We start from the raw sequence: 11,643 nt of genomic DNA, 5'->3' as shown, positions 1-11,643 counted from the left end.
TGTCTTGGCTAATAACATGAACGTGTCACGCCTTCTCAAAAGGTTTTTACTTTTTAGGTTGGATGCAGGTTCTTTAACATAGAATTTCATTGAAATATCACAAGAGTACATAGTTCGGTACAAAAAATGGCATGCCCTGTTACATATATGATTTGGTGATGATGGTGTAACGTAGTTCCAGTGATATCTAATCACTGTAAATTGATGAAAGATCCTCTTAATCGTAGAAAAATCTTAATGGAATCAAATAGGGTGAGAAATGAACACGGACGAACAGTTAAACCATCTCCAGAGCTAAACCACCGTGACGGTAAAACTCGTAAACTTTGTGCAAAACCCAGATGCTGAGCATTGATTCAAGGCTGAACCAACCGAAACCAATGAAGTACAAGTATCCAATTTCTCCATAATCACCAGAAATGTCTGATGCGCTCATGATACCTGTGAGGGATCTTCCCTTGGCTATTATTGGAGGAGAAACTGCAGCGAACATGCAGAAGGCAATGTGGAGCTGGTAGAACAGGAAAAAATAACGAAACATGGAAGTATTTTCTGTCCTCAAAGCTTGACGAAGTGGACGAAACCATAACCAGTTTGCAGCTGGAAGTCCACAGACTAGGTAGGCCAATGCAAGGAACAAGATTTTTGTTTCTACCCCACCTACCATCCACACAAATGCAACAGATCCGCAATTCCAAATAAGACACTGTGTCAATCCTAGACATGTTAGGAATGCAATATTCTGCAACTTTTGCAAAGGGTCATCTATTTCATCTGCAAAGGGGTTTACTTTTTTGAAGAGTAGACTACTATAGTAAGGACCCGCCGCCATGAGGAGAGGTTTTGGCCTTGGAGAAATCTTGAATACTATATAATAGACTGTGCAAGCTCCAAAATCTATGATACAAAGACAGCCAGAGAACTCAACGAGAAAGGAAAGTGAATATACAAAAGAAAAAGGAAAAAGGAAAACGCTTATATAGAAGGAGCAATATTGCTGAACAGTAAAAAATACGAAATTCAGAGGAAATGACGGTTGCTTTCAATTTTATCGATCATACACGCTTTAGAAAAGTAAAAAGAGGAGTGCGTCATGGACAGAGATGGAGAGCTAGGGTTGAATAAGCAAATCAACTTTCAACAACATGTTTGAACTAGTCTATGGACGATTTTTATTCATATATACTTCCATATCCTTAAGATTAAGAAGAATAACAAGAACATGTGCCACCTTCGAAGAACCCTGGAGCTATACCGCCGTCACGAGAGACGCGCATGGATCAAATAAACAAGATAAAACTGGCGAATAAGTTCAAACGGATAAAAAAAAAATCATAATTTAAATAACTCAAATTTAATTAGAAAATTCTACCGCCTCCATTCTTGCAGGGGTCGACTGGTTAAACAACAAGCCCAAGTCCTTGGAATTAAAGCAAGATGAGGCTATCTTCGCTATTTTATTTATTTTTCCTGGTTGATTTGGTCTCCGTATAAACAATTAAATCATTAAGTGTTTCTTTTTTTCATCGTAGCATTACATTATAGACTTTTCTTTTTTTAAAAAATTAGATTTCTCTATAATTTAACATGGTAACCTTTGAGCTTTAAAACCTACTAGATTTGTTGAGCAAAATATTTTTCGATGTAAACAAAATATCAAGGTAAAAGAAATATAAGGTCCGAATCATTAATTCAATTGTTAACTTAAATAATGTGTAAAAAAAGAAGCTATAAATAAACTGATAGAAAAACAATAAAAAAAAGGTAAAAATAATAAGACTTAAACCTATTTGGATTATCAAACAATCCAATACTAATATCATAAAAGGTAAACAAGTGGAAAAAAAAAAGTAAAGCAAAAATCTAAAAAAAAATCAGCTTAAAAAAAAAACTAGTAAACCCGAACAAACCTTTTAAACCTGGTCTAATTTTTAAAATCTACAAGTTGTGAAATCCTTGACATGGATTCAATTAAGAAGTTTAACTCTTAACAAATTTAATTTTAAAGGACAAAGTTGTAAAAAAAAACTATTAATTAAAAAACTTGTAAAAAAAAATCAACAACAAAATAAATGGAGATAAAATTTAATAGAAAAAAGCACAAGGAGAATGACATTTGAAAAAAATAATGATCCAAGACAAAATGAATAGTAATTAATAGAATAAGAACCGAATTTGAAAGATTAAAAGATCATAGGGAGTAAAATCAAATAACATATATAATTTGATAAATAATTTATAGATTAAAAAATAATAAGGGGTAAAATTAAAAAAACAATTGTAAGGGACCAACTCAACAGAAGACAAACCATTAAAAAATAACAAAACAAAACCCAAAAAAAATAAAAAAATAAAACATCATAAAAAAATTAAATAAATCCGAGCAAACCTTCTAAATCTAGTCTAGTATTTAAAAGTCACAAATCATGAAATCTTGAACTCGAATTCAAACAAGAAACTCAATCATCAACTAGTTTAATTTTGAAAAAGATGAAATCGGTGAAAAAATATCAGCAAAAAAACATGCAAAAATCAAAAAAATAACAACAAAAAAAAATGATAAAATCTGATAGAAAAAAAATATTTATAATTTGAAAGATTATTAATAAATTAAAAATAGTAAGGGTGAAATTAAAAATCATTTATAATTTTATAGTTTATTCTAAAATAAATATAACACACGCATCGCACCACTGTGTAGAGAGCTCCAATATCTTTCAAACACCATCTCGTAAAACGATATTTGATAGTCGGAGAACCCTACACGCACCAATTAAACAACGCGAGAGCTGTCCGCCCAGGCACGTGCACATATCAGCATGTTTTTTAAAAATAATATTAAATACATGACCATTACAATATTACTCCTAGCCAAGAGAGACGCGTTGTTCTGGTAATTGCACTGCTCGAAAAAACATAAAATGATAAAAACACCACAATATCAAAAGTTGTAATTACAACTATAACCCCTATGCAACATGTTAAAAACAATTATGCCATAATAAAATTACAATCTCACCCCAAAGCTTAATTCATTGCTTCTTTTTTCTTTTTTTTTTTTAAACAGCAAATAATTAAGTAAATACACTATTACAATACAATGAATAGGAAAATAAGTCTTGTTCTTACAGTAACTTCTCCTTTAGTTTTTTTTTTTTAATTTAATTTAATGCAGGTACTGTAACACTGCAGGACAAGCACATTACCGTACTAACATAAGAAAAATACTACACGAGGAGACCTCCAACCACGCCATGCAAAGCTAAAATATTAAGAGCCTGATTCTGAAGTTTTGTAGCAGTAGCATGGCAGTACGCCAATGGCAGATCATAGACATGGTGAATTGTGCTGCGGTATAACAGACCTTAAATTTCTTCTCCAGAGCAACTCATTGTTCGTCTATAGGTAATGCATAAAGGAATCTACACGCCCTCAATCTGCAAAATTGAGAGGCTTGGAAAGCAACCGAGAGAAATCAGCTAGAACTAGGCAAGTAAAACGACATCTGGATTTTAAGAACAAAACTATGACTAGTCCATTTAGTGAATCAATTATGAGCATCAATAAAAGCTAGGAGGACAAAATTACAGGTATAGATAAGACCCCATGTGTGATGAAGACAATTAGATTATTGGCCGTGCCGCTTTAGTTTTCTGCGTTTCCGGTTCCTTAGAAATGGATCAACCCAATTTTTGTCCTCCTTAACCGCTTGCTTCCAGCGATCCTTAAATATTTGAAGCTCCCATGTTGATTGCCTTCTAATCTGATCAGTCAATTGAAAGAAAACAACAAAGTTCGTCAAATTACAGACATGACAACATGGTTGGAATTTAGCATCTCAAATGTAGTTCATTCTTCATGAAGTAAACAACATCATAGAGTTAACAATGTCATGATATACGTGCATTAACTCCAAAATAAAAGTGTTATCAAAGCCAAGATCACCAATCTCAAGGCCAGGAGGTGCCAATACATGATATTGGAACCTACTACCCAATAGTCCTTACTAATCAAATACAAGTTGTAAATCTCAACAGAATTAGAATCGGCCAAATTGCATGATTTAGAGAAAACATGTAAACAATCAAGGAAGCAATCATCCTAGACTACTTGGCAGCTCTTCTGCCTATTGCAGGCATTTCATGTCCAGAGGAATAGAAGTATATAAAATGCTCAAAGCAGGGTTGATGGTAGACTAGAGGATCAGTAGTCTCACCTCCATCCTAGGATCCACGGATGCAGCACTATGTCTCTGAATGCCAGAAGGAGAAAGTAAACCAAAAAAGAGAAGCGAAACTTTTAAGAACAAATAACAGTGGCTACAAAATAGTATCAATGAAAATTCATCTACCAGACAAAGGAAAGTTTACCTTAGTCAGCTCTTCTGTATTTGATGCCTGAAGAAATCAGAAAGATATTAATAATAGATAATAAAATGCAGATAGACAAAAATCATAAACTGTGCCCCCCAGTGAGAAAACAAGGAGAAAAGGATGACCTTTCTTCTAGGAGTTTTACGCCCACCCAAAGTTTGTATGCCCTTATGAACAATATATTCGCTATCAATGACCCCCACCTTCTTTGTGCGATCTCCCTGCACAAGGTCACATAAACTGAGCCTATCATAATATTCTTTCCTATGATAACTAGCATCTATGGAGAAGAAAATAAAGTAAAGGATAAAAGAAAAGGGTCATCAAGCATTAAAGACATGAAAATAGGGGTCAAGTTCAATACTTGTAATGAGATGAAATTGGTCAATAGATATTCTAGAAAAAAATCCAAGGGATTGGTCTGGTGCTCAAAGAGGTCCACTCTCTTCTTTGAATTCTTGAGATTGAACCTTGGGGCTTGCATCCAAGAAACTTTATTCTCTTAAGTCCACCATGATAATGTGGAGGTATATCCTTAAAATCATTTCAGAAAGGAACCCAGTCTCAGAGATAGTCAAGCTGGTGCTGGCCCCAGGTTATTTCTTACCGTCAAACAACAAAAAAACCTATTCTAAGAATAGACGAGTATATAATCTTTGTTGGGACAATGATTTAAATGCCCTTTCTTACAAATATTGATTAAACAGTTTAAATGTCCAAATTTGTGGATTACCACAATATTTATTCTCTGCGTCCCCTCTTAATTCCTAGTTAAAATAAAATGATTTTTGTGTAGGTGAAAAGGTACCAAGTCCCTAGGAGGCAAAAAAGGAAAATGATCAACTTTTCAATCCTAGCATCTTTACAAGTGGGTTTACAATGAGGACATCGCAAGAGGATTGTCTGGAGCACTAATAACTGTCAATAAACATGAAATCTTCCTCCAAGACCACTCTTAACTCATCACTCTTTGTGAAACTCTTACATCTTTCGTATCTACTACGCAATTTTTATGCTACTTCCTACAACCACCATTATTTGCCAAGACCAACACCTATTGAACCTTTCCTATTCTTATCTTAGTTGTAAAAATAGGCTCTAGCAGCAGAGCATTGAGCCTAAAATAATCTATACCAAGCAAGCTAGTAATATAGCAAAAAAGGTTACAGAGCAACGAGTAAATTAACAATGCAGAAGAAAACCTTCAGTCAACAAATTGAGGTGGAGGAAATTAAACAGTAAGAGAAACTAATCCTAGCCTTGGAAAATCAAGTTCAACTTACCTGCGCACAGTATCCAAGTTTCATGTCCATTCCCCATCCATGGACTAGATCATTCTGAGTAAAAAGAAAAGGAATTCCATGATGAGTTAATCAACCCTAGGCCAAAAGTGCACTTGATTTGCAATCATCCTATAGTGGGTGGAGTAGAATTTAACCATATGGCCATATCTTCTACCTTCCAAAATCAAGTTAAGTCTAATGCACCAATTGTTTGCATAAAAGTGTTTGTTATGTTGGAAAATATCTTACAGAGTTTCCTATGTTGGGTGCAGCTTGAAAAAACCAGTCAAAGGAATTCAATTTGTAGTCAACCTAAATAGCATGCTTTAAATGGAGAGATTTGTTTTTCCCTTCTCAAAAAGAGAACATTTTCCTAAATGGATTAAATAGTATGTGTTAAATTTTCTTTCATCCTAGGGGCAACCGTATATTAGTCATATTTATCAACAATTCATACATGTTAGGTCACATTACTTCAGCTAAAACAAATAATATAAAGATAGTTGTTTTTCGGTGTTTATAAGGACATTTTTCAACAAATTTTCCACAGTCCCACTAATCATCTTTTTAGAAAAGATCCCCACAGAATTTTGTTTTTTTCAAAGTCAATTTATTTTGCAGCAAACAAACAAAGCTAGTCCTAAATGCAATTTTAAGCAAAAAACAAAACATGCTTACACTAGGGCATCACAAGCTTACGATAATGTTAAATAAAGGGCTTCTTTATACTGGAATAATCAAAGTTTAGTTACCTGTATAAGATGCCAAGCACAGTACCAAGCAGATCTTGAAAAGACTGGAGCCATACCTTCTACAAATCTACAGTTATAGCGTAAATTAAATTAGTATTGCTAGAATCCTTACAAGAACAATACAGTATATCCTTCAATGGGTATTGTCACAAGTATTGAAGTTCCACAGAAAAGATGAGCTCAGGCTCAAATTGTCACTAAACAAGACTTCTACAATTTGACATAGAATATTAGATTGGTCATTTTCAAAAAGAACAAAAAAAAATTGTTTAGGGATAAAATTGCTCATTGTTTTCAACATTGGTCAATTCCTCGTCAGCCTCATAGCAAATGGATGGGAAAATAAACACTACATGAGGGCCACCGATGAGGTAATATATGAACTTTTTAAGTCAAAAAATAGCATTGCACCAAATTAAAAAAAATATATCAGAAGACAAGATGTCACAAGTATAGCGGTCTATTTACCCAGTGCATGGAGGCCCCTCGCTGATGTCAGAACATTTGGTACTGCCTCTGCTGTCATAAACTCTTCTGTTCACCGTAAATTATGTTAGACAAGTGCTAGTCATTAACAGATAGATTTTAATCAAGTTAGTAAAAGCCATGTCATTCACCTATGAAACTTCTTCATTCTGGCACGAATAGTAATTCTATGATGTATGTCGGTTGAATTTGGGTCCAAAGCTGGCTGAGATATCTCCAGTCCTTCAAATCTCACAATTTTCAAGTATCTAGAAAGAAAACAAAGGAAATGAAATTATAAATCGATAAGGTTTGTTTAGACAGGATACAAGCCTAACAGCAAGTCACACTTTGTTCTTATAAAAGTTCTTCAAGTAAACTAACGCCCAGATAACTCATCACACCCAGAACTCCATCGCTGTTTACTCATCACACCCATAATTTAAGCCCAGATCGATAAATAGAGCCCCTCTCTTTCTCACTTCATTCATTTCTCTATCTGGGCAGCTTCTCTGAAGACCCTGCCCTCTCCCCCCCTCTTGTTCTCTGTAAGAGTATGGAACTGGTAAACTCTCTCTCTCTCTCTCTCTCTCTCACTCACTCACATATATTCTGTAATTCCCAATTTTCCTAGAAATGATAATCTAAGATGAAAAACAAGCCTTACTAATCTAAACAGCCTTAGCAAAAGAGAATCCTGTTCTGGCAAGGGTTTGAGAGCAGGAGAAATTGCGGATGTTAGAACTACCTATGACATGACTAAATGAAAGACATCATGATTGATGGGTGTCTATAAATGACTGGTAAATAATTAAAATGGACATGAAGATAAGAACAGGCCAAACAATTTTTTTGGAAATTCGAGTAGATGATCACTTATCTACCCACCTAAAAAAAAAATTAACATTATGGATAAAGTCAAGGCAAATATATTATTACCAAAGGCAGGCAACCCAAACATGCTAAAGAAAAAAATGTCCAACAAACTCACTTTCCTGGATTGAAATGCTCAATCCCCAAATCTTCATCCCATAGAAATATATAATCATAAGCAGACACAACAGCAGGATGCAGGAAGCGTTTGGCAAACCACCTGAAAAGCAAGCAATGAGAGTTTTTCTTCTTAAGAAAAAGAACAATCCAGAAAAGATCAAAAAGGTGTTAATACTGTTGTCAGCATGACAAGTTAAATAAACTTGTACAGGAAAATCCAGGGATAAATGGTAAGTTTGAAGAATGGCAGCAGTTGGACCATCATTTGACAAGTCACCTTGGAGATCTCAGACACAGATTACAGATCCAGTAAGATTATCAGAGCAATTCATGTAAAGACATAACTTTCCAGCCACTTTTTAGGCAGTCCAATTTCCATGACTGTGTTCTATTTTTCTAGCAGCAGTAAGCTAGTTCGATGCATGAGGAAAAACAAATCAGCTGCTCAGACCCTCAGACAAATCCTTATAGGAAAATATTCCATGCTCACATAACTACCAAACTCCTCTCATAGATGAAAAGATGTTATGAGTTTAACCCATGAAATCCTGTGCTCCCCTGACCTTTGAAGCTAAATGATTTTGTACAATTTGCAATAAATTAACACTGAAACAGCAATATCAATCATCCATTTTTACCATACATACAAAATATGCAGTAAAAAATAGACAAAAAAAAGAAATTATCAAGGTTGATCTTACCACTTCGTTTGGTTCTTGGCAACTATGTGTATGGCTTCATTGCTCCAATCAAGATCCCACCACCCATCCACGTTGCCATCATAATGAAATAGAATAACTGTAAAATTCTCTGGAAGAAACTGAATTCAATGATATTAGGCAAGAAATGTTCAGTTGATGAAACAAAAACATTAGAAAAGACATCTGCAATACTTTTTGGACAATATGATCGACATTATCCTTTTGCTTGATGCCAACTGGAATTGCCAGCAAGTAACGACGGGTAGAAGGATCAACCTGCATTTGATTTCCATGATAAGTCAAGACATGCCCTTGTATTGATGGCACAACACCAGAGGATAAAAAAAACCAACCTTTGACCTCGAACTACTTGTTGACCATAGAGGCTTCAGCTCTAAATCTGAGCTAGCTCGTATAATACCATGAGGCAAACCACCCAACAGTCCAGAAGCCAAAGCTGATTCCTAGATCAAAGCACCAAATGCATCTTCGTATAATTATGAACACTAGAACAGTCGTCCAATGTTTAAAACATTACTTTGGAATTTTAATTGGTAGTTCTAAAATTACCTTCAATATTTCAAAGGGGTACAATTTTTCATCCATCTGACAATGGTGGAGAAAAACTAGTCAGCAAACTTTTCACCAGGATGCAGAGTCAGCAAACTAGAGAAAAACTACTCTAAAGGGAGTAAAAGAGTTCAGCAGATGCAGCACCATAAAAAACAGAGAGCTAGAGCTGGACCTATTTTCAATGTGAAAATGCAGCTTAATTTGTGCCTAGGGGTAAATTCAACAACAGAAAAGATGTAGATGGACCAGCAAATGACACTAGAAGTAAAGTTATTAAGATTTTGGGCCATGCTAAGTTACATTTCTTTCAGAAGTTTGAAATCAAAGTAACCAAGTACTCAAGTATGTCTATAACATAAATATTGGAATTAATGCCTCTACGAACAAAAAAAAAATCCACAAATCATTCACCAGAAGAGAATTAACTAGACATTTTGGCTCCCTGATTGATGCGTATAAGTTAAAATATTTAGAGAGTCGATGGGGTTTCCATACCTCTGTATGGTGATACTGATATATTGTAGTTCTATACACAACGAACAACATTGCTGTACACAAAACTCCCATAAACGGCAGCAGCTTCATCTTCAAACCGGATTTCACCTGCACCAAGGCAACACAATTACATCTTCTTAGCTGCCCCCCGGACTGAGAAGCAAATGAAATATAATATGCCATACCCCATCACAGAAGGTGTTCCTTTTTAGCAATTTCCATGATCTGAATGACGTCATAGACAGCTAAACCTTTTACGAGGTCCTCATAACCAACTGCAGCTGATGCACAAAAAAGCAGAGAGACCAATATCAGAAACAAACCTGATCAAATGTTACAACAATTGTTTGCAGTTGAAAAAAATATTTACTGAGAAAAGGTTGCCATTTCACTCTGGCATAAGATGAAGTTCTAAGCTTGAACAAAAATTCGAGAACCAAATTTGCAACTTGTTTTAGCTCAATTTCTTGATTAAGAAAAATTCCCAGAATCCCTCTCTCGAGACTAAAGCTCAATTTTGAAAAACCAGTTTAATCTTCACTCTCTTTCATAATATTCGACACAGTCTAAATCCTCATTTTTCATGCATATCAGCCTCAGTTTTCACAGTAACCTCAATAAAAGGTCAAAAATTGAGAAGAACATATTTGAATTGACATCTCAAAAAACCCAGAAATAGGAAATTAATGTTGGCTTCTTGTTTTAGCTTATTTAGGTGAGTGCATGTGTTGATAGTTCAAGGCAAAGAAAGAAAGCTTAATTTGTCACTAATCAACTTATTATTGATGCTAATATATATTAAACTAACTGCAGATTCTTAAAATCTCTAATGAATCCCACAAAACAAAAACTGATTAAATAAATTTTCCCATTAAAAAACATAAACCAAATAAACTTCAGTTAAATGACTTTTTTCATTTTTTAAAAAAGGAAAGCAATCTACTTTCTGCGAAAAAGCAGAGTCTTTTGATATTCATGCCTGAAAAATCTATCAATACAGATAACCAAACAAACAGAAAACTAGATTTTTAGATCTCATAAACACTAAAAGATTTTAAGAATCGAAAAACAAAAATGGCCGCTTGAAATGTTATATATAGTAAGCAAACACAAATTTCCAGTTTTACCAATTAACTTTTTTTATAAAAAAAAAAAAGGCTTGAGAGTCACAAACTTTCAAGAAATGAAAGGAAAAATGGAGGACTTAGCAGCATTACAGCTAAACTTGAGATGGTTTAAACGGAGAAAAAAGGATAGATGACAAACCTTGAGATAAAAGAGAGGCAAATCGGTGAGAGGAAGCTGGAAATATTAATAAATAAGGATTAAGAAGTAACAACAATCTTGGAGAAATCAGTCAGATTATTGGTGTCTGGTTCTGAACACCAAGAAATATATCAGAAAGGGCAGAGTAATAGAGAGGAGAAATGGGAGGTTTTGAGATAGAATCGAAAAGACTTACGTGTAACAATGGCCACGTTTAAAGACACTCCCTTTCTCAAAAAATATCAGGCAGCAGCACACCACTTTGTTGTTTCTTTATTTTTAATTTCTTAGTACTACTTTTGCATGCTGTGTTTTGGGTTTTGAGGTTATATTTTTGGAAAATGGATCGCCAAGAGAGCGAGAGAGTAGAGACAGAGACAGACAGGGAGAGAGGTAGAGGTCACCACCAGTTGTTGTCCATTTAAGAAAAAACACAGCACACAACAGTACTCCTCTTGTTCTTACATTTCTACTGTTTTGTCTCCTTTTCTTTTAAATTATGTGGAGGAGAGGTGTGTGGTTTGGTCTATCTTCTTCTTTTTCCTTCTGCTGCTCACTTCTTTACTACAAGGTAAATAGTATGGTGTCTGCGGGCGCATGTTAAAGATGGAGAGTAAAAACTGTTACAGAGTTTTGTCTTAATTAATCACTGCTTGTTATTAATATTGGTCGAATCTTTTGATGAGTCCAAAAAAATAAAACATGATTAAGAATAAGGTTAGTTTATTTGATAATTAGTTGT

General features: G+C 34.6%; 2 protein-coding genes across 6 annotated transcripts; both read right to left on the bottom strand.

The window, feature by feature from the left end:
• Positions 1 to 277: 277 nt before the first annotated feature.
• Positions 278 to 832, bottom strand: LOC133700150 (secretory carrier-associated membrane protein-like). The gene has a single exon (XM_062123700.1). The coding sequence runs from the start codon at positions 830 to 832 to the stop codon at positions 278 to 280; it is 555 nt and encodes a 184-aa protein (XP_061979684.1).
• A 2,183-nt stretch (positions 833 to 3,015) lies between these two features.
• LOC133699951 (uncharacterized) lies at positions 3,016 to 11,365 on the bottom strand. Of its 5 annotated transcripts, none has more exons than XM_062123481.1 (17): positions 11,098 to 11,365; positions 10,902 to 11,013; positions 9,821 to 9,916; positions 9,636 to 9,743; positions 9,138 to 9,173; positions 8,921 to 9,031; positions 8,760 to 8,843; positions 8,568 to 8,686; positions 7,865 to 7,966; positions 7,026 to 7,142; positions 6,877 to 6,942; positions 6,409 to 6,475; positions 5,657 to 5,710; positions 4,499 to 4,594; positions 4,371 to 4,397; positions 4,217 to 4,252; positions 3,016 to 3,763 (listed from the first exon to the last, which is right to left on the bottom strand). In XM_062123481.1, the coding sequence occupies exons 3-17, from the start codon at positions 9,872 to 9,874 to the stop codon at positions 3,629 to 3,631; spliced, it is 1,212 nt and encodes a 403-aa protein (XP_061979465.1). In that variant the 5' UTR covers positions 9,875 to 9,916; positions 10,902 to 11,013; positions 11,098 to 11,365; the 3' UTR covers positions 3,016 to 3,628. The 5 variants fall into 5 exon arrangements, with proteins under 5 accessions (XP_061979465.1, XP_061979466.1, XP_061979469.1 ...); XM_062123482.1 differs by having other exon boundaries at positions 10,902 to 10,937; XM_062123485.1 differs by lacking the exon at positions 11,098 to 11,365 and having other exon boundaries at positions 3,016 to 3,437; positions 3,589 to 3,763; positions 10,902 to 11,091.
• Between the last annotated feature and the right edge of the window lie 278 nt (positions 11,366 to 11,643).

The sequence above is a fragment of the Populus nigra genome, chromosome 7 (assembly GCF_951802175.1).
Source record: "Populus nigra chromosome 7, ddPopNigr1.1, whole genome shotgun sequence".
NCBI classification, from domain to species: Eukaryota; Viridiplantae; Streptophyta; class Magnoliopsida; order Malpighiales; family Salicaceae; genus Populus; species Populus nigra.
This window is presented reverse-complemented; position numbering and strand designations above follow the sequence as displayed.

Bases quoted from the DNA above. Each gene is read 5' to 3' on its own strand.
- LOC133700150 (XM_062123700.1), bottom strand. From the start codon at position 832: ATGGCGGCGGGTCCTTACTATAGTAGTCTACTCTTCAAAAAAGTAAAC.
- LOC133699951 (XM_062123481.1), bottom strand. From the start codon at position 9,874: ATGACGTCATTCAGATCATGGAAATTGCTAAAAAGGAACACCTTCTGT. The intron at 5,711-6,408 runs GTAACTAAACTT...CTTTTTACTCAG, and splicing joins GTGCTTGGCATCTTATACAG to AATGATCTAGTCCATGGATG. The intron at 4,398-4,498 runs GTCATCCTTTTC...TGATTTCTTCAG, and splicing joins GTAAAACTCCTAGAAGAAAG to GCATCAAATACAGAAGAGCT.